General features: G+C 56.0%; 6 protein-coding genes across 6 annotated transcripts; 3 read left to right on the forward strand and 3 right to left on the reverse strand.

Moving 5' to 3' along the window:
- Positions 1 to 112: 112 nt before the first annotated feature.
- CGCS363_v009806 (uncharacterized protein) lies at positions 113 to 907 on the forward strand (the record flags this gene model as incomplete). The annotated part of the gene is made up of 1 exon (XM_036641655.1): positions 113 to 907. The coding sequence occupies one exon, from the start codon at positions 113 to 115 to the stop codon at positions 905 to 907; it is 795 nt and encodes a 264-aa protein (XP_036492614.1).
- Positions 908 to 2093: 1186 nt separating this feature from the next.
- On the forward strand, positions 2094 to 2957 carry CGCS363_v009807 (uncharacterized protein; the record flags this gene model as incomplete). The annotated part of the gene is made up of 3 exons (XM_036641656.1): positions 2094 to 2320; positions 2396 to 2689; positions 2747 to 2957. The coding sequence occupies 3 exons, from the start codon at positions 2094 to 2096 to the stop codon at positions 2955 to 2957; spliced, it is 732 nt and encodes a 243-aa protein (XP_036492613.1).
- Positions 2958 to 7367: 4410 nt separating this feature from the next.
- Positions 7368 to 8614, reverse strand: crf1-2 (putative glycosidase crf1; the record flags this gene model as incomplete). Its single annotated transcript, XM_036641657.1, has 2 exons — positions 7368 to 8401; positions 8521 to 8614. The coding sequence occupies 2 exons, from the start codon at positions 8612 to 8614 to the stop codon at positions 7368 to 7370; spliced, it is 1128 nt and encodes a 375-aa protein (XP_036493069.1).
- Positions 8615 to 11650: 3036 nt separating this feature from the next.
- CGCS363_v009809 (uncharacterized protein) lies at positions 11651 to 13114 on the reverse strand (the record flags this gene model as incomplete). Its single annotated transcript, XM_036641658.1, has 2 exons — positions 11651 to 12511; positions 12572 to 13114. 2 exons carry the CDS (start codon positions 13112 to 13114, stop codon positions 11651 to 11653), a joined length of 1404 nt encoding a protein of 467 aa, XP_036492615.1.
- A 1095-nt stretch (positions 13115 to 14209) lies between these two features.
- Positions 14210 to 15459, forward strand: CGCS363_v009810 (Small glutamine-rich tetratricopeptide repeat-containing protein 2; the record flags this gene model as incomplete). Its single annotated transcript, XM_036641659.1, has 3 exons — positions 14210 to 14212; positions 14293 to 15314; positions 15366 to 15459. The coding sequence occupies 3 exons, from the start codon at positions 14210 to 14212 to the stop codon at positions 15457 to 15459; spliced, it is 1119 nt and encodes a 372-aa protein (XP_036493300.1).
- A 614-nt stretch (positions 15460 to 16073) lies between these two features.
- hmt1-1 (Heavy metal tolerance protein) lies at positions 16074 to 19764 on the reverse strand (the record flags this gene model as incomplete). The annotated part of the gene is made up of 8 exons (XM_036641660.1): positions 16074 to 16079; positions 16130 to 16228; positions 16263 to 16451; positions 16501 to 16863; positions 16919 to 17249; positions 17309 to 17479; positions 17527 to 18938; positions 19012 to 19764. The coding sequence occupies 8 exons, from the start codon at positions 19762 to 19764 to the stop codon at positions 16074 to 16076; spliced, it is 3324 nt and encodes a 1107-aa protein (XP_036493301.1).
- Between the last annotated feature and the right edge of the window lie 5912 nt (positions 19765 to 25676).

Raw genomic sequence — 25676 nt, forward strand, 5'->3', positions numbered from 1 at the left:
TGATCCAATCGCCCTTCCAGCATCTCACCTTTCCGGCACTTCATCTTTTCACTTCTTTTAAATCCTTTTCTTTACATACTTTCGTCATCTTCTTTTCGTCCGACCAGCAAAGATGGGACTCAGAAACAAAGTCCCCGCAGGCCCGTACACCCCCGAAACCCATCCCCAGGTGCGCATGCCTTCCCTCCAAGTCGGCTCGCTCTACATCATGATCTCCGTCCCGCTCCCCGTCTACTTGGGCCGCCAGAAGCACAGCTACCCAACCGCCGTACCCCCTTCGCCTGGATTCCCTCACAGCACATACGAGCTCGACGTCACCAGCGGCGCCTATCCCGAAGAATTCCACTGGGACCTCTATCTCCACACCTCCTCGACCCCTGATGGCGGTAGCGGTATAATCTACCGCCTGCGCAACATTGGCACCCGTCCGCCTACCTACGAGTACGACCGCATTCCGACCTTCCGAGTGCTTACGCATGCTCAGCTCGTCGGCCTTGTCCGCGTCGTCAGCGTGCCCCGAAGCGTCGTCCCGCACTTGACCCGCTACCTCGAGTGGATGACAGAGGACACCGCCAAGATCGCACAGCGCAGCTTCGTCTGGGCGACTATGGCCTACTACCGCACACGCCTTCACCTCGCAAAGGCGATGGGTATCCGAGACCACACGTTCAACCAGTTCGACATCTCGCGCTTCACGTCGGAGCTGCTTTCGTTCGCGTACGGAGAGGTGCCGGGGGTGCTTCTGGGTGCCGAGACTGGTCCCAGGCCGGTTATTGATTCGTGGATGGGAGCCGCTATTGACTTTCTGGAGGACGACGACGCTCTGGCTACGCGCCGGAAGAGGGACGAGCTTATGAGGTTGCAGAAGGAGAGATTCGGTGCTGTTTCGGCGTGTTGGTACCAGTGAAGTTCGGTTTGGATACCATGATGGATCTTCTCGGGCTGAATACCCGTTTGGAGGCAGACGATTGGAGAGACTTGGAGAAACTTTTGGTATGTTCAGGCTTTGTCCTTACGAGCTCTGCCTAGGCTGTGGATGCACTTACTAACGGCATGTGTGTAGGTATTGAGTATCCATATTGGATGAAGCGAGGAAGCCTCTTCGGGATCGAAAGACCAAAAGAGAGATGGGTGTCTGCAAAGCAGCATACATGGAGGAGATGCTGTACTTTATGGGAGGTCGTCTGGTACTATTGCTCCGGACCTGGGCCACTTGGATGCTGGTCATCGTGAAGGCTTCTGGGCAGGAAGTCTCGAGGGTCCGCGGCATCTGCGCAGCGGGACGGCGTTCTCTTTAATCATTAGCAAACAGCGCAATGCAAATAGCATCATGAACACTTGTTCGTTTTCAGTCTGCAAAGTGGTGCGGATCTTCCTAGCTTCCACAGCCTCGAAGAAGAACGCTGTTGGAAGGATCCTTGCTTATCTCGAGGACAGTCGGATTGCTGGCTTCGTGTCGAATCCCTCCTCGAGACCAACGGCTCCGATCGGGGAGACGTTTCAAAGCCTTCTGGTGGATGGAAAGGAGACAATGCAATTCCAGAGATAGCACAAGCTTTCGCGAAACCCATCACCACAGCGGGTACGACTCCTCCAGACCCTCAGCGGAGGTCGAGGTCGATCCCCCTCCACGGCCCGAACCGCAGCAGCAAACAGAAAGCAAACGCTGAACCCAATCGAAGCAGCTTCATAGAGCAAATGCTTTCTTTTTTCCCTGTCACTTGTTCTACTCGGCGGTGAACGGTAAGGCATGCCCAGCTGTCTGCATAGCGCACCTGATCCAACCTGCGCAAGAATGAGCAAGTTTTCCCAACACCCCTCACCACAGCCCACACACACGCCGTCGAGTAGAAAACCACGACCATCCGCCCCTTGGGACGCGCCCAGAAACCCCCATGCGGCTATCCATCATGCAACGAGCAGGTTTGAGTGCAATCGCTTTCGTTTTCATAACAACACCGTCCGTTTTCTACCACAAAAGATGACGCTGACACCGACACCGAGCGTCGTGGCGTCGACGGCCACGACCTATTGGTTTTTCCTTCTCCGACCGGTCTAATCAGCAAAAAGAACACTCAAGTATGCGGGTCACGATGCCGGCGAGGACACGGCTTCCGGTGCTGGTGATGCTCTTGTGCCTCGAGTCCGTGGTGGTCCTCGGCGCCCTGGCGCTCTTCGGCATCGCGTACCCCGACCGCTTCCGCTCGCGGCTGTGGCGGAACGGCGGCGAGGAGGGGTGGTGCTCAAACCCGCGGCTGCGGATATATTTCTACGCAAACTACGAGGAGCCGCCTGAGATACCGTTGATATGGAGTCAGCGGTGAGTTTTCCTGTCTTCGTCATGATGTGTCGTTCCCGCTACACGATGTCAGCTGACCCTCGCGGTTTCCCGCAGCCTCACAACCTCCAACGCCGCGACCGCCGTCCTCTCCCTCGCCGTGCTCTTCGCCCGCATCACGATCGCCGCCCTCCGCTACGACGCCCGCTGGACGAACACCGCCTACGACGCCGTCCTTGCGAGCCTATGGGCATGGAGCGCCGCGGCGCAAGGCGGGGCGGACCTGACGGACCCGGAGCATCTCATGCCGCGGCCGTGGTATCTCACGCGCGGGTGCGAGGAGGCGTGGAGGGGGAACAGGGCGTGGTGTAGGATTGCGAAGTGGGAGTATGGGTGGGCGATAATGGCTGCGTACGTTTTTGTTTCGGCTCCGTGAAGTCGAGACTGAGAGTGCTGACCTGTGGTCAGCATATTCTACATGACGAAGATCGTCGGCACGGCGGGGTGGATGGTGTACGAAAAGGGTAGAAGGGATGCGTCTCGGGAGGGAGGTCTGACGAAGATCTGGAGAGGGGGAGGGTCGTACAAGGACGATGCGGATTGCTGTTCCGGGCACGGTCTGGTTGAGTTAACGTCGTACAGATCGTACCTAGATTTGCCGCGGACGACGGATGGTTGATGTCGCCATCTTCACCATCACGACACACAAAATCACGACATGAACGAATGGGTGCGGCGCCAGGTATTATGGATATAAAGTTGATTGCAATCTCCACTTAGCAACTACCGCGAGGAGTCGAAGAAGTTCCTGCCATCAGAGAAGAGAAACGTAGTCCTTAACCATGCAACACCCATCCTAAACGTCCATTCCCGATCCGCCAAACTGGAAACCCATGACGATCAGAGCAATAGAGTCTTGACGTGGTTTATTTGTGCTGAGCGAGGCCGTGTTAGCAAACCACCATCCTTGCCAAGGTGGGATGATGCAATGAAAACTTACGGGGCAGCCGGCGCAGGTGCAGTCCTTGCCGCAGTGGCAGGTACCGGTGGAAGCGCATCCGCAGCCAGACATGTTGATTGTGTGGTGAAGTCCTTGAAGGTGACTTGAAAGGTTGTGTGTTTGCTTGAAGTTGACCGGAGTCTTTGATTTGCGTGAGTGTGTGAGGTTGATGGATGGAAGAAGCAGAGGGGAGAGACGGCCGTGATCTGGGTGGTTTAAGTAATGCCACTGATTATCTAAGAGACACCGACTTGCTCCTGCTTCTGTTGCTGCTGACTTTGCCATCTAAAAGAGAAGAAGGAGTCGGGCGCCCTCTGTTGCGCACTTGCCCCTTCCCCTCCTGCTTGAGAGAGACGGCTCCTGCCAAACACGCCCGCCACATGTTCTCCAAGGGAAGCGCTAGTCAGCCGCCCAGTGAGCAGCTGGGAATGCTAGCTCCCACGCCGTCGAGGGCTCGAAGGAAGGTCCTGCCTCCTGGGCTTGCCTTTGCCTGTGTCTCTCTTTCCCACACGCAGCAGGTAAGTTAGCTGGTTAGGTAACAGCAGGTCGGTATCAGAAGTCGGGAAGCCCCCGCTCTTGCCCGCTCCCGACCTTTCCCACCAAGCAGACTGTTCGGAAAGAACACTGTGAAAGAAAGACAGTGGCGAATGACGTGCAGCCGCGACTGAGCTAGAGGCTAGGATCCATCGTCACCCGCAGCACGCTGTGCCCATTCATCACAAGGTCCAACCCGACTTCTCCCCTTCAACATCAAACCGCCCCCCTCACACTCCCAACCACCGTGCCACCGAACCACGCGAACCAACTGTCAACTGCCCCGGCGATTCGACATCCCCACTTCCCACCGACGACGATACAGAGCTGATCGGGCCGGACTGTTCAGACCGGGGTGGGTTCTGGCGCTCTTCCTTTGCTGTTCGGCCCCCGCCTCTCCCCCTGCTAGCTGCCATTTTGGGAAAGACTCGGCGTCTCGGCCAATGAGAAGGCGGGGATGAATCTGAGTTCAGCCAGCGCAACGCCTTTCATTCTTTTGAAGAACTGCAAGTGCGGGGGAGGGGTCGGGTCGGGTGCGGTCAGGCAGGAGGGGTTTGCTTCTGCTTTGCTTCTCTCTTTCACAGATACCCGCCAGCTCCTAGACGGAAGATCAGGGGTCCTCCCTTGACCACGACGAACCTTGCGGCTACGAGATCCGATCGCCATTGGGCCATTTTCAGATAAACGTTTCACCAGCCGTCAAAATGACATACATATGGCAGTTGTGCCCCCAACGTAAAACTTGTCGTCACGCGGGGAGGGGAGATACTCTGGCTAAGGCGGCACGAACGAAAAGAAAACAAATCACGGCCTCGAGTTCGGATCATCTCGCACGCTCTCGGGAAGACAGGCCCGATAGCGATTGTTGGGCAGCGCGTCCTCGGACAGCTGGCCCGTGTCTCTCGTACGGTACGGCTGGTGGCTGCTACGACTCTGGTCATGTGCAACGTCTCTGGGATGAACGCCGGCCAGCCTCTTCAGCGCCCCGTACATGATCGGCGGCGGTCTAGATATGCAGTTCGAACCTGTCGAAGGAAAAAAGAGCACCGTTCACGGCGCCGTGCAGCATGCATGTGTGCGTCATCCGACAAGTGGCGCCGATCAAGACGCTCCGGCGGGGCCTCTCAGGGCTTAGAGCTGACTTTGCAGAACTGCTACCCGTGGCTACCACGTAGCATCTCTTTTGGCGTTGAGCGACGTTGTCCACGTGAGAACGACTTTTTACCGAGTGTTTTCCTATCTGGCGCACGGAGAGCAAGTCCACCCGGGTCACGAAGAGTCCGAGGTGCTCGCGATTGGGTGTTTTATTATCCTTATCAGCAGGCGTAGTTGAGGATCGCACTTGATCTGCCGGCGCCGGCTAGATTTAATCGCCTATGCTTGCCTTGTGATGCTACTTGGAGGAGGCGTGGTCACGTTCTCGTCGTAGGCTTTTGGGGCATTCCGGGAGTCGAGAAGCGGTGTGCGTGGTGTAGTCTACGATGTGGTCATTTGGATAACTTCACAGAGTCGGTCATTCGCGATCTACTGTCCTACGCACAACTGACAGTCGAAGGTTGACACTCGCAACCCCGAGGGCACCTTGATACGTATTTGGGGCTATCTTCGAGACGATAGTGTCAGCAGAGACATTCGTCTTGGAAATGTCCCTTCATTGATGTCGTTCGTCATCATTCCGAGGTCCTGCCTCCCCTGAGAGTAATCCGGGGCTACATGACTAGATTCAACGGTAATTGAAAAACCTGTTTGAAGTTAATAGCGAGGGTCCGATTTCCCAAGTTGTTATGAGGACTGAGTATGCCCACGACATTGAAAAGCCGAGGGGGGATATGGTTGGAGCGATATAAGATCCACGGAGCTGGCTTGAGATACCTTAACGATAAAAAAGCGATTCGAAGCTCTTCTTGACGATTCGGACCGCTGCGCAGACACATAGCAGAACGAACCAGTCACTTGGGTGGAATTGAAAGGGAGGGAACAACGTCACGTCACGTCACGATGTTATCAGGGTCGTCGAAATGGTTGAAACCCACGCTGTCGAGCCAAGAAGCCAAGAACCAACATAAGAGCGATCGCACGGCGCGAATCAAGTCATAGTATCTACGGGTGGTGTTTCCAAGGCGTCTGGGGAGTACACACGCTATTGTGAACATGCGGGTAGATATGGTGTACCCAATCTGCCTTGCAAATCCCGGACGTGAGGCTGCACAGAAGACGTATCGCTATCCGGGCGGATACTTCTGACTGCCTGGAAACGGCTTAGATGACAACAAGAACAATGAGCAGCATACTTGGAATGAACACAAGGATGACAATAGACGTAAGCAGTACTTTGCCCGGATGTCTAGAAATAGCCACCCACTTGTGTGCCTGTGAGCATACCGGAAGCATTGATCAATACGATAAACCATCGTCGCGCCAGACCTGAACCGTTGTTGACATTCCTTCAGGCCTCATCGGCGAAATGTATGTTCACGGGAAACTGGACCACGCTCTGAGGGCCCGTTGCCATCTCATCCCATCTGTGGACATATTGTTACGTCCGAGGTTCTGTCGTCCTCGGAAGGGACTGTCACCATAGGGTCTCTGGGACCACAGCACAAATACTGTGACATATTCGGCAGCCGTATCTCGCATACTCGTTTGCAAACGTGGTCGTCTCCGCCTAAGTAATCGATTGCAGGTTTCGCCAGGCCGCGGAAGCTCGAAGCATTATATGTTGCCATCAGTTTCTCTCAGCCCATCCCCCGTATCTTTCTGGATTCTCTACATGCGAGGCCCCCTTTTGTGCCCCTGAAGCCGGGCAGTCTAGTAGCCACCTATTGCTTACCAAACACAACCTCCTGTGTCTAGGCACGAAGGGCTGCGTTCATCATTTCAGGAAAGCCACGTGGCTGGTGGAAATGGCACCAAAACCGCTTTCATTCCCGTGAAGCCTGAAGAGCCATGCGGAAGTCGATTGATGCCGAAGCCGCGAACAGATCAGGCTGCAAAACGCGTCAAACTGGCTTGCTGGCTGGTGGAGATGGCCTCATGTGGTTTAGTCGTATCGATAGTCGGGTTCGTGTTACGACGCAGTGTTACGCGGCCTGACGTCCACTCATATCATCTGCGTGCAGGTGAGGGAAATAACCCGATTGAGGCTCTGGGGCGGCAGGTAACACAATCAAATCTGGACTAAACCAACTTCACCTCCATTGCTGGCCGACTTATGTCCATCAATGTCAGGAGGGGAGTCAACTCACCTCACCACTCAACTCCCACGCACAGAGAGAATACGACGGTATGCCAGTTGTTGCCGATTAGATAAGTAATAAGTCACCAAAGCCGCGGCATGCTCACTCGGACACTTGATGTTTGACACAGAATGTTCTTGAAATAGTGTTTCGTTTTAAAACAAATTGGTATATGATTTCAAAATAACAGGACCCTTTTTCCCGTCCCATATTATACAAAAGTCAGGTAGTTTTCGTCGTTGACACAGGTAACCCATAGAACCCATAAAATGTAGAATCTAATACACACACACAACTCTCGATCCCATCTTATCCACTCTTAAAACAGACCAGCAAGCGCAACCAGGACACCGCCAAACAGCGCGCTGCCAGCGACGGCCTGGACGTTGGCCGCGCCGGTGGCGCTCGCGCTCGCCGCAGCGCCGGACTGCGTCGCCGTGGGGGCGACGGTGGGCTGCATCGTCGTTCCTCCTGTGGTGGTTCCATTCTTCAGCGGGCCGGACGAAGCGGAGGCGGCGGGGAGTCCAGAGGAGGCCGTCACGGAGACGGAGCCGGAGGCAGAGGAGGGAGAAGAAGAAGAGTTGTTACCTGAGGAGGTGTCGTTCTGGCCCGAGTTGGTGCTGTCGCCGGCGGCGGAGGCGGCGCCGAGGACGATGCTGTCGTAGCTGCCGCTCTTGTCGCCGTAGGTGTAGCTGCCGGCGGGGTTGGCGTTGGTGATGGAGACGGACTGGACGGTCATGGTGAAGGGGGCCTTGGTGTAGTCGGTCTCGCCGCCGGCCCAGGTGATGGTGCCGGCGCTGTTGTCCGGGTCGCCGCCGGCCCAGATGCCGAGCCTCAAACGGGCGGGGGTCTGGGGGAAGTTCTGGCCGCCGAGGGCGTCGGCGTAGTTGAGGGTGCGGACGAGGGCGCCGTCGATGTACCACTTGACGGCCTCCTTGGTCCAGTCGATGGTGTAGTTGGTGGAGGTGCCCTGGGAGTCGGCGACGGTGTGGAAGGCGCCGCGGTCGTAGGAGGTGGTGTTGCCCTTGCCGAAGTAGTTCGTCTGGACCTCGGTGTTCTTGCCGCCGAGCCACTCCCAGTCGACCTCGTCGAGGTCGTCGGACTCGATGACGACGGAGGAGACGATGCCGGTGCCGGGGGCGGCCTTCATGAGGACCTCGGCGCGGCCGAAGAAGAAGTACCACGAGGTTTCGATGGTGGGGGCGTCGCCCTTCTTGTTGAGGGTGAACTCGGCGCCATTGGAGCCGTAGGTGATGTTGCCGGCGGCGGTGGTCCAGGCGGCGGTGTCGGCGCCCTTGGTGAAGTCGACCGTGTAGGTGGACTTGTCGAGGCCGGCGTTGGCGGGGCAGGTCTCTGCGGGAGGGTGTTAGTCTGAGCGTACATGCGAGGACGGAAAGTTTATCGTGAAGTGGACATTGCGGTTCTTCACTTCCCGTACTTGGATGATGGGATCTCGGGAGGGTAAAACTTACTCTTGGTAGGGTCGCAGTCGGTGAACGTCTGAGCGAAGGTGGAAGAAGCCAGGAGGGCCACGAGGGACGCCTGGCGAACGAAGGACATGGCCATCTTTGCGATGTGTTGCTGTCGTATGGTATGTGTACTGCGTATGTGCGTGTGTTTGCGTCGTCGTATCTAATCTCAACCGGCGAGGAACAACCCTCTAACAATCAATCAAAAACGGGCGAGAGAGAAGATATGGGGGTGGATATGAACGAAAGTTTGAGGAAAATAGATTTCAAGGAAGGGAAAGAGGAAAGAGAAGTATGTGGTAGAAGCAGAAGAAACGAGAGACTATGGCTTCAGTTCAGGAGTGAGTGGTATTACCATGGATTGGAAAGAATCAAAACAATACCCGCCCCCTTATTTCACGGGTGAAGCGGGTCATGGTCTCCATTAAAGAAGGGCAGACAGAAACTCGTGAGCAGGCACAGCACAGCTGAAGGCGAGGCAGGCAGGCGCTCTGTACAGTAGTGTGTAGTGGAGGGTGTAAAAAAAGCGACACTCGTCTTCTCATGGGATTAACCCAGGCTTGTTTGAGCATGTACCAGGGGCTGGCGGGGTGGATAGGCCAGGGGTGTTGCCGCAGTCGCCAACCAACCAGGCGATTTCAAGGAGGCTGACGTACGTTTGAGAAAGACCCGGCACGACCACGGCACCCAACTGCCATTCGCGCCTCCCGAAGGCATTGGGTGGAGCACCTGCCATGGTGAGAAGCAGGAGCCAGGAGCAGGGCCAGGCGGTTGCTAGCTGAAGGATGGATGATGGAGCAGCCTGGGCAGCGACTGACTGCACCCTGGGTTATTACAGGGGACGCGTAGCCCGGGGTGGCTGTACATTTGCGCCCACCATCCGATGTGCCGGGAGGCCGTCCACCAGTCTCATTACTTCGTACTTCGTAGTCAAGACCCTCAATGGAAGACTTGCCTAGCTGCCGTTTGGCCGCGCTTGTCTCGTGTTTTTCTCTCCTCTGCCACCCAACCACAGCACCGGCACCAAACCGCAGAGAGTTGGGCCCGTTTGCTATACTTAGGCAAAAGACATGTTTTCATCCAATGGAGGAGCCTTCATGTGAGCAGTGTCTTAGAGTGTTGGTGTGCAGCGCCCAGAAGAGAAAAGCATCCAATCAGATGTGTAGCACGGTGGTGTCGTCCGATGGGGCTAGAGGATGGTGAGACGGACTGGCCAACCGTTGGACGCACCTTCTCAAACTCGAGTGGCTGGAGCACTGCCAATTAGGGTGGCTTGGACCCTCCATCCCCCAGGAGGGCTGGGATGGCTGACTGATGAGCAGTCTGAACCAGAACCTATCCATCCAGCTGTCGCTGTCGACACTGGGCTGTTGCTTCATGACAACCACCCATGATCCCAGCTTCATTGCTGGACCACAACTTCGAGTACGCAGTGGAAACCCCGAGACAGCAGAGAAGAGACACCGCGAAAAAAAGCCAACTGAGGGAGGCTATACCACCTCCAGGCTGTGCAGTTCAGACGAAACATGCTTTAAGCTCACCATTGTTCCCACCCATCTGCCTCTTCGCTGCCACTCTTTCCCCCTTCTTTTTACATCATCGACCAAGCAAAAAAGCTGCAACACAGCCATCCATCGCAACCGTGCCAGGTTTCGCCAACTCTAAAACCACCGGGGGGCCTCCCTTCCTCCATCCCTCCGCCTCCATTCACAAGCGATGTTTCCACAACTGCGGGAAGGGAACACGAACCCAAGCACCAAGAACCAAGAAACCCACGAAAGGCGATGTATCATGTTCCCACTGTCCGGGCGGTAGATTCCTGGACCTGCATTGCGAAAGGGAAAGGAACGCGATCCGCCAAGTAGGTGACATCTGCAGCGTCACCTCAGATCGGATCCCGAGCGCCCATCCCGCCCGTGCCTATCCCCCCGTCCGCCCGCGATCCCTCAGTGCGTCTGCCCCCCCGTGTGTCCCCCTTTTTTTATCCTCCTAAGGCGGCCTCTACCGTACCATCCCGCCGGCCGCCCGCGGGCATTTCCTTAGCGCTGCGCGGCCTCGGCAGCAGATCTCTGGGCCCTGGGGGAACCAGCCAACCCAACCCAACCCAACCCCAGCCAACCGCCGCCCAGCTCTTGGCGGACGTGCCTCCCAGGGGCTCAGGGTTGGGAAAACCAGATGACGACGTTAATTCGCCGCTTCCTCGCGACCTCCCAAAGTCAAATCGCGGGTGATGGACAGATTTACACCCCGAACAAACTTGTTGATCACGTTGTTTAAATTCCTGTTCCTTGCATACGGATACGCCACTGGACGAGTGCGGTTTGTGCATGTGCTAATCAGAAAAAAAAAGTTGGACAAAAATCGGGGACGGGACCGCAAGGACCGTTATTTCGATCTTCAATCCATCGCGGCCGTCCTCCATTTTCATCTCCACAACTTTTTTTGCAGGACTAATCAATACGTGTATTCCGCACGGCCGCGACGACGGACGCGGCGGTTCTAGAATCCTTTTTGGGGAGGACTGGCCGAGCCGCAAACAGGATTGAAAGGACCTGGCCCGACGGCTTGTTTTGTTCCCAGCGTTCGGGATTTCCAAGATTAGGTCAGGATAGGTGTAGGTTCTTGGCAGCCGTTGAGGTTTCCAACGGCTTGTTTCTCTTTGGATAATTATGCTGTGGCAGCGAGGTCTCCGACATCAAATTGCCCAAGATCCGCTTTGATGCTGTTCGTGCCCTTTCAACAATCTTGTCTCGGAGATTTCGCCATATGCCATCTGCAAGTCGCATCCCATCGATCCCACCGACCGAGCTTTGACTCACACTTGTCCGATGAACGAGATTGCCTCATTTGAGACGCTGATGCTGTTGAGGACAGGCAATGTCGTTATCAACGGCCAGAAAATCTGCAACTGGCACTGCGTTCAAAGGCTCCTCACAGAGTCTAAAATATATTTTCTGAAACTTCTCAACGCACCCGCCATGCCCCAAGTCTACTCATACAACAGAGAAACAAGAAAAAAAAGGTATTCCACCCAAGAATCCTCCGCCAACGCCGTGATATGCAACTGTGTGTATGTCCCTCTTGTGTATGACACTACTGTTCTGTCTGTACGCCGTCGTCTTCAGCCCCAAGCTCAGGAAGACGCGTTGCCCCTACGCCGGTCCACGTTCCTCACCTTGCGGAGGGGCTTGTTCTGCGCCATACGGTACTTGGTATATAACCGGAACGCGTCGCGGAGCACGATGTACATGCACCCGCCCACCAGATTGCGGCCCCACTGGTCCTGGAGCAGGCCCGTCCGCACCCGGAACCGGCCGAACCCGTTCGGCGGAGCGGTGAGGTGCTTCGGCAGCGCGAGGCGCAGGAGCTCACCGACGCCTGCCGAGATCATCGGGAGAAGAAGCGTGCTCGCGAGGGCGTTCGTGACGTCGCGCAAGCTCGTCTGAAGGGGACGCTGGCGGGCTGCGGGCGCCGCTTGCGCAGGCTGTTGAGCAGGCGCTGCGGGCTGATCGTTCTCCTGCGGCTGTCCCTCCACGCCATCAGCAGCCGCTGCGGCGGCGTTCACCGCGTTCGCCCTCTCCTCCTCCGCTGCCGCATCTTCCATCTCCTCCACAATGATCTCAAGATGCGCCATGCCGTCTCCGTCCTCCATCTCTGCTTCCTCCACTTCCACGTCGACGGCAACATCGGGGATGTCCAGCATGTCTATCGCCGCGTCGAGCAAACCCCCGACGATGCCAATGTTCCGCTGCCCGTCCGCGCCCTGCTCTCTCGCGCGGCGCTGCTGTCTGCGCTCTTGTCGGTTGGCCTGCTGCGGCGGCGGCTCCGGCAGGCCGGCCAGTCTGCGCTCCCACCGCCGCTCATACTGGCACACGAACTCGTGGTAAATGTTATTGTACGCTGCCCTGATGTACGGAAACGCCGCGGCGGCTAGTTGGGGGGACGGCGGCCACGAGAAGAAGTTGTCGTCGCGCGCCATGTGGAAGACGCCATACTGCGGGAGACATCCGTTAGCTAGCCATCAAGATATAAACGTAGGCATAGAGGCTCTTACGAGCGCCGCTGCGGGCATCATGAAGACGTTGCCCAGCACGGGGAACGACTGTCCAATGATCAGTGCCGGCGCAATGGTCGGCAGCGCGGCGACGTGGATCCAGTTCACCGTCGGCACGCCCCGCGGGTTCCTCTCGTTGAAGAAGAATCTGTACGTGGCCTCGGGCCCGGCGAAGACGCGCACCGCGATGTTGCCGTACATCGCGAGGCCGACCCATGTCCCCGCGCCGATGCCCCCGAGGATCAGGCCCGGGGAGATCTTGCTGAAGGTCTTGTAGATCTGGTTGCTCAGCGCCAGGGCCGGGTCCCAGGGCTCATCGATGTTGATGAGGGCCTTGCAGACGGGACACCGGATCTCCTTGTTTTCGCGCTCGAGGTCCGTCACCCACTCGATCATGCAGTCCTGGTGGCCCTCGAGAGTGCAGGGACACGGGTGCACCCAGGCGGACTGCGAAGCGCCGGCCTCGTTCTCGTCGCTGAGGCATATGAAGCAGCGGCGCAGACCGTCCTGCGGCGGCTGGGGCCGGGGAGCGCCGTCGGCCATGGTTGGCGGTGCGGGTTGGGTTGGCGGACGTCCCTCGGCTCGTCGGGATCGGGGTTTGAGAAGGTGTCGTGTGCGCGCGAGCCTGGGAATGGCCGGGTCGCGGGTGTCGCTGGGTAATTAAGGTGTTTGTCGGTTGAGTATTCTAACGCATGTTATGGTCGATATGATGTAAGCACCAATAGTCTTCGGATCGCGAATCAGCCGCAGCGAGCGGTGGTGGTGGTGTTGAAATGTTGGTTCTGGCCAGCCTGATTGCTTGTTAAGAGCTCGAGCCAGTGTGACATCAGCTTGGCGGGATGGGACGTGGAGGTTCGCAGTCAGCGACCGAGGTGGAAGTGGAAGGTGGGGTCCACGTGGCTGCTAGTCGATCTGTGGCTGTGCAGGCGTTCGACACCAGCCACACATGAGTTTGAGCTCCAAGCTGATTTCCATCTACGGCAACTTGCTTTGATGGTTTCTGGCAGAGTGACATCGGCTTGTGGATTATTCATTGCTAATTGACTTTGGCTCCTGGCTTCCGCAATAATGTGCGATCGAGACCAGCCAGAGGTGGGACATGCCCCTGGATTACTGCTGTTACTCTACTAAGGCTGCTTCACTGCGGACGACAGTAGAAGACCGTCCCTGATGTCTCTGCAAGAATGCCTTCCAGCTTAGAGCTACAGGCAGTCCTGTAAACCAAGCCCACAATCGGAAACTTGAAATTATTCACCAAAAGTCTTGGTCCTACCTCACAATCTCATAGTCTCATGCCCAACCGTCGTACCGAATCAGCGGGGTAACCCAACCGCCCTTCACTCCAGCCCAGGTTTTCCCCCAAAAACCCCACATCACCCAACCCGCACTGGCACCCACTGGAACCTTCCAGCCATACAGCGCCGTCACAAGCCCAAAGCCAACCCAAGCGGTACCACGCAGTCCACACTGGCGCAGCCGCAGGCCAGAACAGCCCCTCACCGAAGAGCCTCCTCGCGAAAAACCACAGTCCCCTTTCTCTTCACTTCTAGACACCGTCACCACCTACCCTCCTCCCCTTTGATACCCCTTTCGACAGACCTCTTTTTCTTTTTCGGTATATCTAAAAGGTCCATCAAGATGGTAAGTAACACTCTGTCCCGTTTCTTTCGCCACCGCTGCAAAAAAAACAACCCAGCTAACCCCTCCTCCCCCCTCCACAGGCCTCAACCACAAAGCAGCGCCTCGCCGTCGCGATCTGCGAATTCCTCTCCTCCTCCGTATCCGACGGCACCCTCCCCGCCGACGACAAGGACTCCGTCGACGTCGCCATCCAATGCATCGCAGACTCCTTCAAGGTCGACCCCTCCGACCCCAAGCAGCTCGCCGACGCCGTCGGCACCCAGAACCTCTTCCAGATCTACGCCGTCTATGAGTCCCTCAAGAAGGCCAAGGAGCAGAACGCCCCTGCCGCGGCCGAGGGCGCCGCCGCCGGAGCTGCCGCCGCCGCAGCAGCCGCAGGCGGCACCACGCCCAAGGTCCCCACCGACGCCGAGAAGAAGGACGCCGAGGCCCTCAAGTCCAAGGGCAACGCCGCCATGGCCACGAAAGACTACCCCGCCGCCATCTCCCTCTACACCCAGGCCCTCGCCCTGCACCCGACCAACGCCGTCTTCCTCTCCAACCGCGCCGCCGCCCACTCCGCCGCCAAGGACCACACCTCCGCCAAGTCCGACGCCGAGGCCGCCGTCGCCATCGACCCCACCTACACCAAGGCCTGGTCCCGCCTCGGCCTCGCCCGCTTCGCCCTCGGCGACGCGAAGGGCGCCATGGAGGCCTACGGCAAGGGCATCGAGTACGAGGGCTCCGGCGGCTCCGAGGCCATGAAGAAGGGCTTCGAGACTGCCAAGCGTCGCGTCGAGGAGATGGAGCAGGAGGAGGTCGACCTGCCCCGCTCATCCCCCGGCGCCGGCGGAGCTGGCTCCGGAGGCATGCCCGACCTGAGCAGCCTCGCGAGCATGCTCGGTGGAGGTGGTGGTGCCGGCGGCGGTGGCATGCCCGATTTCAGCCAGATCATGAACAACCCCATGTTCGCCAGCATGGCGCAGAACCTGATGAGCAACCCGGAGTTGATGGGCAACCTGATGGGCAACCCGCGTCTTAGAGAGATGGCGGACCGCTTCGGTGGCGGTGGAGGCATGCCTGACCTCAACAGCCTCATGTCCGACCCGAGTATTGCTGAGATGTGAGTTTTTCTTACCTGGACGAGCTTGTGGTTGTATACTAACAGAGACAGGGCCCGTAACATGATGGGAGGCGGCGGCGGTGCGGGTGCAGGTGCTGGCGCTGGTGCCGGTGGTGCTGGTGCTGGTGCGGGCCGTGGCAACTAGGACTGAGAGGTTCGCCTAGTTTTAATCACTCGTTGGAAGAGGAATGTCGTTTGGTTGCGACGACAAAGAGCTTCAAATTGAGGCTCACCTAGAACCACCTTACGTCGAGATATATATGAGATACCGATGCATGAATAGAGGACCATTCACGGCCTGCCACCAATCAATCGCGACATGTATGGAAATTGTGCGCGCATTTCAGCAATACAACAGTCTTTTCGATTGAGGCTTTTCTGATCAGTTTGCCGCCCGCCAATACTTGTACATCCCAATCTAATCTAAGAAAACGTCTTTTTAATCTCTACTTTTGTCCGCCACGAGTTTTAAAATCTTTCAGCGCCAATTTTCTGTGTCCTTGCGGTAAAATAATTGACCGACTCTTCATACTGACATAGGAAACCCACCCTTGATCTTCTAGCATGCCGGCTTGCGCAAACCCCTCCGTCTAGATAATACCATGTAGCCCACGCGGCTGTCAAAGGGGCAAGGCGACAGACTGATTTGGTGTTGGTGGTACAAGGACCCAAGGCCAAGAATGGTGCGATGAATCAGTCAATGTGTGAAAAAGGAAAAAATGTTGTAGGAAATGTAGGTCAAGTGTGCCGGTTGCCGGCCTAGGCCTGGTTGCCAGAGCGAACGGGTGTTCCGGATGTTTTGTTATGGTTCTGACGACCTCGCCACCGACCTCCTCTTCCACGGTGAGATCGTCCTCGACCGCCCCGAAATTGGTTCGATTGATGAGATGGATGGTCGGAAGAGAGCGCAGGCGCTGTAGGACGAGTGTTCTCTTTTCCAGAGGGTACCGACTCAGACTTGGTAGGAGAAATCGAAGTTTGTTGGTGAGGAACATCGACGTTCTCAGAGGATTGCTCATGGCCTCTATTGGTTGGCGACATCTTTTTGACGATGACGGTCACGGGAGTAGTAATCTCCCTGGCTGCCGGGGTGGTAACCTTCATAGGCAACGCCGGAGCAGACACTCGTCGTATCTCCTGTAAACCAGTCAGCGAAGAACATAACGCATCCTTTCAGCGCACTTACGGGACTGGAGGTATCGGTTTCGCCATCGTCCCGGGATTCGTCATCGTCTGCCGGCTGTCCAGTGGACTCGCTCTTCGAGTTAAAGCGACGGCTGGTTGCGTGCGGAGTTCTAAGCTGAACGTTCATTTTGATCACGGTGTTTGCGCTCCCGCCATCGGAGTCGTCTCCGTCGTCTCCTATAGGACCCTTTGCCGGGATGTCCGAGGGAAAGTCGCCGTCAGATGAAGGGGAGCTGGCCCAGTTCTTGACACGTCTGCGGGTCGGCGAGGCAGTGGGAGTCGTGAAGAGAACTCTGGAGGCTGCGTGGACGAGAGCCGCAGTCTTGGGGGTAAACTCCGCAGCAACAGGGTTCAGCTTGGATCCCTAGGCACAATCAATGGTTAGAATCCGTCAAAGATGAATCTTCGACTGACTCTACCTCTTTCTTGTGACCATTGGGCTTGCCCTCGCTTCCGTTGTTGGCGTCATTAGCCCCCTTTCCGTTCTCATCGTGGGCGGAATCGTCCTTCGGCTTCTTGTCGTTGGCTTTCTGTGTGTTGACAGACTCGGACGTCTCGCCATCAGTGGCGTCAGTCTGCTTGCCGTCGGTCGGGTCGTCATCCTTGGGTTTCAAAAACGTCTGCTTCGACCACAGATCGGCATATCTGCCTTTGGCAACCACCAAGTCAGCGTGGTTGCCCTGCTCAACAACCTCGCCATCTTCAATGACCACAATGCGGTCAGCATTCATGATCGTGGACAGGCGGTGGCTAATGCATCTTTGGTTAGCAAATGGGGCAGGACAGGGCTCGAGGCAAGCTGAACTTACGCAACGATGAACGTCGTTCGACCCTTGCAAAGCTGCATAAAGGAGTGCTGAATCTTCTGCTCAGTATCGGTGTCCACAGAGCTAGTGGCCTCGTCGAGGAGGACGATCTCGGGCTGCTTGAGGATGGCACGAGCGATAGCAACACGCTGAAGTTCGCCGCCGGAAAGTTTACTGCCACAAGTCAGCTTCGCTCCATTCGCAGGTTCCAAGTTACTCACATTCCACGCTCACCAACCCGCGTGTTGTAGCCATCCGTGAAGGTCATGATCTTATCATGAATGCAAGCCGCCCTGCAAGCGTCAAAAACCTCATCGTCCGAGGCCGTGATTCTGGCGTAACGAATGTTGTTCATAATCGTATCGTCGAACAGAATGGGGTTCTGAGGGACCAGGCCAATTCGGTCACGGAGACTGTGGAGATCCACATCACGGACATTCTGTCCATCGATGAGAATGGTTCCCTCGGTCGAGTCGTAGAAGCGGTTGAGCAGCTTCAACATGGTGGACTTGCCGGCACCAGTAGCGCCGACGAAAGCCACAGTTTGGCCACCGGGAACAGAGAGGCTGATGCCGTTGATGATCTTCTTCTTTTTGTCGTAGCTGAAACTGACATCTTTGAAATCAACATTGCCACCGACGAGCTTCAACGGACGCGCGCCCTTCTTGTTGACAATGGTGGGCTGCTTCTTCATGATGTCCAACAAGCGCTCGGCGTCAATAAGGTCGCTTCCAATTTTCTTACCAAGGCTCGCCATGAAGCGGAGTGGCGAGGTCAGTTGTGCCCAGTACATCAGCAACATGGTCAGATCACCAGGGGTGGCCTTGGAGTTCTTGATTCTGTAAACAGCCAGAACCGAGCCGGCCAGTAAACCGCACAGGAGGACAAGAGATTGGAAAGCTTGCGCGGTGAACCAACCAAGACGGACACGCTTAGTCCAGTTGATGCGGGTATGGATGGCATTGGAGTAGCGAACATCCTCGTACGTGGTCTGGTTGAAGGAAGCGACGGTGTGCCATCCCGTGATCCCAGTCTGGCGTACGTAATGCTCGGCGTACTGTGCATTCACGTGGGCTCGTCGGCGCTCCTTCATGACTGCTATCATCTTGGTCGCGATGAATAGAAACAGAGTGCTTGTCGTGATAGTGATGAAGCCCTCGTACGGTCCAAGGGTGATGGAGAGGTAGACCACAGCAACGACCAAGTCGATGAGCATGGGAAGAGCCTGAAAGCATATAGACTCGAGCAAGTCGGAGATGCTGGACCCTCCATACATGGCCAAGCTGATATCAGAGGTACTCTTGGAGTCGTGGAAGTCGGCCGAGAGGTTGAGGATGTGGCGGTACGCAGCGGTGCTCAAGGCTCCATCAGCGTATACCTCGAGGGGGAGGTAAAGCCACTCTCGCAAGAACTCGATACCGGCGTCAGAGGCGGCGATCCTCAACAGACCGTAGATGCCCACACCAATCCAGGCACTGCTGAAGTCTCTGTCCTTGAGCTCATCGACAATAATACCGAACTGCCGGGGGATGAGCAGATTCAGAGCATTTCCGACAAGGAGGCAGAGGCCAACAAGAACCAGGCGGAACTGGAGAGCCTTTTGACCGACGGGCCAGAAATAAGGGAAGAGAATCTGGACATACGAATCAGTAAAAAGATCTTTCAATGCAGAACTGCGACAAACGCCTCTTCGGACGCCAACTTACTGTGAAGCCTTTGATATAGGTGAGCCAGTTGCCCTCCTCCTGTAGTCGCTTCTCCATCTCTTCTTGGGCCTTCCGCTGGCGCTCCTCCCAGTACGACTCAGGCTGGCTGGTTGATCCATAGCCGGAACCTGAGCTCTGGCTACCGCTCCCAGAGCTGTTCAGACGTGACTTGGGATCGTCTTGAGCCAGAAGAGATTGTCTTTCTTCATCGGTGGCATCTTCCTGGCTAGCCCGGATTCGCTGAACAACGTAAATCGAGAATATGGTCAGAAGAAGGTAGTACCGTAAGCCAGAGAAGACAAGGTGGCCAATACGGCAGTACTCAAAGGTGATGGAGTGTCGGAGGATGAGGTCTGGGACCGCAATGAACGGCTCCAGCACTATGGAGATGATCCAAGAGCCCCAGTAAGGAGTCCATACGGGGTGCTCAGTGTCCGAGAGAAAAGCAAGTTGGGTGCCAAAGACCAGAACGCAAGACAAGAGACCAATGACCTCGTGCTCCTGACCAATCCATTCTTGACGGATGATGGATTGGATGCCAATAATGGACAGCTGAGCGACGTAGGTCAGGACGAAGGCGACGAACAGGTTGACGATCCACGAGCGAGGTATATTTTCCTTTCCGGGGTTGGTGGAAGCCTTCAGTGTCTGAAGGGTGCAGACGGCTACGGCAGAAGCAATTACGAAGTACGTGAAGGCCGCGGCCGGATAGAGGTAGTGAAGGCTTTCGAGAAGCTCTTCGAGGGACGCCATTGCGGCGGATTAAGTGGTGGAGTTTGGTAGAAGCAAGTCGAAGAAGGAAAACGACGCAACTGAAATCGATGGAGACGGGCAACGAGAATGAAGAAAAGTGGACGGTGGTAGAGACGAGCAACGGCTCAGAGGAAGATGGTAGATGGAGTTGAAGTTGGAGCTTGGACAGGACGCACGAGGCAGACAAGGTAGTCCGATGTCGAGCGCCGGCGGAAGCAAGGAAGACGCAGGACGGGGAAGACGGGGAAGACGGGAAGGTGCTTGCCAGGCGTCTGGTCGATGTTTCGTTTCCTTCCCCGGAAGTCTGTTGGAGAAAAGGCAAGCAAGCGCCAACCGAGAGCTTGGATGAGATGGCCGTCGAACGGACCTGAGCGGGCAGAAGTCAGTTTCGTGTATTCCTTCCGGCAAAGATATTGCAGAGAGGACGCCTGGAAAGTGACGCGAAGACAGCTTGGAGCACGGCAGACTTGCCTTTGATTCCTTTTTACCTCTAGAAAGGCGTATGAAGGAAGGGAGCGATGCCACACCTGCAAGGTACGGGATTTGATGCCACGATGACCCCGGGCAGATGCTTCAAGTAAAGTACAGCCAGCCAGGCACCTTGCTGAGAACTTAGGTTCAGGTGCCAAACGGGAGCGGCCGCCGGATCCAATGACGAAAGGATACAGGAATTGACAAAGAGAGAGAGAGCTTGTGTTGAGCGTCAAGCCAGCGCAGGACCGATGCCCGAGCGGAGGGAACGTGAGCCAGTAAGTGACCCCAGTGTCCTGGACAGCAAAGAATGGCTGAGGGCGGCAGGTCTCAGGAGAAGGCGGCCGATGCAGGGGATCGATCAGCTCCTGCCAAAGGCAATTGCGAGATCAACCTAATACCTTCCTCGGGCAGGGAAGGTACGAAAGAAAGGTACGGAGGTTACTCCGGTCAGATGGCACCTAAATGGGAGGTGCTACGGCGGGAGGGAGGATCCAATTGGGGCAAGTCGAGGCTGTGTCCGTGTGTCCGTGATTTCCAGCTAGGAAGGTACGAAGGTGATGGAAGGACGGCAATGTAGGAGGTAGCTACCAAAGAAGCAGGAACAGTGTTGAGGCGGACGGGAAGGCGCGAAATTCGTAGTCCTGTCGTTCCTTCTCCCTGGACTCTCAAAAAAATTTAGACGTGAAAAATGCAACCGAAAACGTGTTGCTGCAAATCTCCAAACCCCAACCGTTCTTGTCTCGCCTTGTCGTACCTCTCGGCTCGCCCTGCGTTAGGTCGCGCTGGTCAATGCAGGAGAGCAGCTCTGGCCAGATTGAAGGGAATTCCTCTGCTTTGTGTAACGCCAGCAGAGGCCTTGTATCCTTGGCTCAGGGTAGGCTGGGATTGAAATGAGATGCGAGGGAGAAGGGCGTGCAAGTTGCCCGCTGTACTGCGCGACCCTCAGATTCTGCAAGCACGCTCTCGTCACTCTTCGTCTCGCCCTGCCTTCCGTGCCAAAACCCAATCGAGCTCAAGCGATACGCTCTTCTGATTCCTCAGACGATGTATGTCGCTCTCCCACGTCTAACGGGAGCGTTGTTTGGCGAAGAGCCCCGGTCTCCGTGCCGTGTGCAGAGACAGACGTGGACGGCCACGTAGAGACACGTACCGATGTGCTGCAGATATGGTTTGCTCCGTGTCGCTTCAGAGATTGGACAAGTGGCCCAGCTGACGGTCTTTCTTCTTCTAGACCTGCGGAGAGAAAAAGTTTTTCAGACAAGCAATGGAGAGAAAACAAGAAGATTCCGAAAGAAGACGGTCGTGTTACCCGACCTGCAACTGCGCTGTTGCTTCGCCCACACGTACACACTCTCACCACACCCCGGTAGCCGTGATGCGTGCTGCAAGCTGCGTCCCGTGTCCGCCTGGGTCGAGGCTCCCGTTGCCAATCTGCCGATTCCGACTGGATGATACCGAGCAATCAGTCTGAGATTGCCGCTGCAGATGCCCTTGTCAGATGGTGCTTGTCCAAGTGGTTGGTTCGCTATCGCCGTCGCCGTGGTTTGCCCTCGTACAGACAGTGAGATGCTGATCAAAAGACAGAACAAGAAACGTTGCTGGTTTGCGTGCGACAAGCTCGATGGGAGATATTTGGATCAACTGTTGAGGTTTCTGTACTGACTCAGATGCACATCAAGTGTCCATCAAGGTTCCAAGTCTTGCAAACAGATGTAATGACGCGCAAGTGGAGGTGGATACACCAAGATGCCCGTTAACCTAAGATGGCTGTCTGGTCCGTCGAAATGGGCTTCCCCGTCTGTTCCCATGCACCGGCTAGGAGCCGTCGCAAACTAGAAAGAAAGACAGATGGGCTGACACACCAGCAAGGACACTTCGCGGAATGGGGCGAGCTTCTTCGCAGGTACGTGGGGTAGCTGGAGAGGTTAGGCCGTCGTGGTGGTGCGAGCGCGAACCTGGCATCAAAGCCATCGTGGGAACAGACGGGAGTCTCGGACCTTTAAGCCATGTCGATATCGCTTTCTCCATCCTTCATGGCCCTCCGACGGCCTGGGTGCCTGGCTCTGGGGTCGGCCAACAGCTGAACCAGCATCATTCACCGGCTTGCCTAGGTTCATACGGCATACCAAAAGCAACCCCAGACTGCCATGCCATCGAGGCTCGTTTAGATCCATGACGCGCGCACCTCCTGGCGGCTCTACTGCCTGTTTTCAGGCATCCAGCAGGCTCGTCTCACCCGTCAGCATTCTTAAAGAGCCCATTCCCCCGAGAAAATGCCATTGGAGATTACACGAGACAGTCGGTTCTCAAATTTGGTCAACATACAGAGCCTCATCGTGACTCACGACGGCGCGGCTCTGCTGTTCATTGTGGTGGTTGCTGGAGGCCGCAGGCAATGAGCCAGTGATGAATCCAAATGGGAAACGAACGAACGGCGGACGCTCAGCTGCCTAGACTTCGGTGGGCAGTACTGAACAAGTAGCGGAATACCCCAGTCGGAATTTATGTTGGAGGGTTCCATTCTTACTGCCGACCCACGTCTTCCCCCTGGACGCGCAGCTGCAGCGACGCGCATTAGGGTGACCGGTGACCAACCGTGCCCCTGTTCTTCCAGTTGGCTCAGCAATTTTTTCCAACACTGCCCGACTGGCTTCTACGAGATGTCAGCCAACATATTCGGGGCAACTATTGGTCTTGTGCCACGGTCAGCTTCTACCGCTGCGGCTCGGTTTGACCGCAGTAGGGAGTCTCTAGAGCATTCGTTCTCTCAGCTCGGTGATCGCCAGAGCCAATCGAGGACCTGTATTCTCCAACAGCAGCTTATCCAGCTACGTAGCTGTAGCTGCAAGACTGGTCCCTGGCGCTGAGCACTCTCAGTATCCCTGTCAGTATGCAAGGTACATAGTGCTGTCACCTTGAGGTCTGCAAGCTGCAGTGAAAGCGCATTCTATCAACGTCCATCTCCTGGTGGTGCAGCCAGACGTCATCTTGGGCCGTCTGCTGTTACCAATCACCTAGTTTTTCTACGAGACCCGCCACGAGTGCAGCATCTCAGCAGCATTAAGGTCGAATAAAAACCGCTGACCGGGCTCTTGGGCTTTCACACTTGGGCCGGCGCCAGCCCGTCATCCCATCCGGGCCAGCTTCCGGGCCTCCGTTGACAGCAAGCCCCAGCGCCGCTCACCGGATTGCGACCTTTCAGCATCCATGTCCGGTGACGAAGGTGCCGCTGAGGCGCCATGCGACATCCTCCCGCGCTTCTGGCCTCGCCAGCCCACTATGTACGGATCTCCCTGTCTCACCGCCAGTGATCTCGATGGTCAAAAAAGCAATGTTGTCTGCACCCCTGGCTGGATTGCAAGGGCATCCTATTGCACCTTGCCTGTTCCTCGCATGGCCTTTTCAGCGGCACATTGGGTTTACATAGTACGACCGCAATCTACAAGTGAGCATCCGGTTCAACTTGCCCATGGTCTGATCTGATCTGATCTTACGCGGTCCCCGACGAAAGGACTTCGCATATCCTTTCGGCCGATAAGCCGACCAACGTTTAACATGGCCATGGGGCAAACAGTCACATTCCCTTGATGCTTAATTCAAATTTGGATTGCTAATCCTGACCCTCTACGTATCGGTTCCGGGTACTGCTGCCATCCGGCTCGGACATGCCTTCGTTCATCAACCCTGTACCGCGTCTCTGTCGCCGAGGAGTCCAGACAATGTCGCTAACCCACGCATTCCCCATGGCTTGGGCAAAAGCCGAGCAAAAAAGTCAAAAAAGCATAGAGTCGTGTGTTGATGGTCATTGAGTCCGAAGCTGTTGGCATGCCATCAGCTGGGATGTCCATGCCTAAGCAGCATCTGATAAGCAAGTTTGGCTTGCAAACGGTGCTTGGCATTGAGAGCCTCATGTCGTCCTGCCCCGTTCAAACCCCGCCTCCCCTATTCCAACGACGGAAGCTGTCTTGCTTCTGTCGTGGGGGTTCTGGAGGGAGTCAAGGCGTTTCTCAATCTGTGGACCTTCTTTGTAACCCCCCAGACTTTGGCAGGGGCGACGAGCAAGGGACAGAGGGGACTGGCGCACCTCGCCCGTCAAGGCTGACGGGGAATTACTGGCTGAAATGTGTGTGAGACACCACATGCCTGTGCTACCCTGCGGCACGCAAGTGCAAACCGATGTTGGAATTAGAATTCTTACGTCCGGATCGGGTCGGTGCCAGCCTGGCATGGTTGCAAACTGGTATCTTGTTGCCTCGCACCGTGCTCGTGCTGCCTCTGTCGGGTCAGCAGGATCAACAAGCCTTGTGGCTTACTGACCTGGGATGTCATGTTACCTAGGTCAAGATGTTGGTGGTAGGAACTGTTCTGCAGGCTGGGTGCTCTCGCGAACCTCGAGGCCAACGTTGCCAAGGCGGTATATCTTAGGACTTTTGCGGGACAAGGAGCCTTCCCGCTTGCTAGAAATCTTGCCATGCTCACCAGTGACCAGTCTACTGCACATATCAATTGCTTTCCGCCATACATGACACATTGAGACCTGCTTCATCTTATAGACGACTCGTGATAATGAGCCTCAAAGTGGCTAGTTGGCTCTTCGTGTGCATGTGTGGGAACCCTCAAAGGCGAGGGTAGCATTGCAGGGCGATTGTTTGCATCTTGGGCGCCGTAGCAAACGGAAAGGTAAGCGACGACGAATCGTAGCATACGTGGCGTGGCAGCCAATCTTCCTTGAGACAAGTATTTAAGACCACCAAACCATCCAGCCTGGAGTGACGAGAGCAGAACCAAATGTGGCGTTATCGGACCAGGAGGGCGAAATCTTTTTTTGGAGCTTCTTAGATAACATGTCATTAAGCATAGCACCAACAATGAAAGTCAAGGCACTTACAACATGACATCTTTTCGGGGTTTTTTACACATATCGTTTTGAATAACAGGGAGACAACGAGGGACCAGGACACTTGCTGTTTCGTGGGGCATTGGAGCATCAGTAATGCTTGTCAGACGCACCGCAGAATCTCGACTCCTGAGCTCTCAATCTGGCGGGGAAGAGAGATGTGCAACCTTATGATTTGCCGTTGATTATCATTATCAAAATATGGAGCAGATTAAATACCCGGAGTCAGCATACTAAAATGAACAGTGATTGTGCAGGCAGGCTGGTGATTTCCCATATAAGGACCTTTGGGGTGCCCTTGAGATCTAGAAACGACGCAGAATACATGGGCCACGACCAGCTTTCACGTTAAAAGGCAAGAAACGAGCTTGGAAGCATGTCCGCTAGACGAAGATCTGGCTGACTTCCGAGGCGACTGCAAGCGAAAAAAACCTCATTTTCTCTCTTCGCCTCCGGATCCACTGGAATATTCGACGAATTTTGTGACGAATATGCTGGCTAACCATTCTGGTTGATGTCTAACGACTTGTTATCTTTTGAA

Source organism: Colletotrichum siamense (genome assembly GCF_013390195.1).
Source record: "Colletotrichum siamense strain Cg363 chromosome Unknown KSG_Cg363_contig06, whole genome shotgun sequence".
NCBI classification, from domain to species: domain Eukaryota; kingdom Fungi; phylum Ascomycota; class Sordariomycetes; order Glomerellales; family Glomerellaceae; genus Colletotrichum; species Colletotrichum siamense.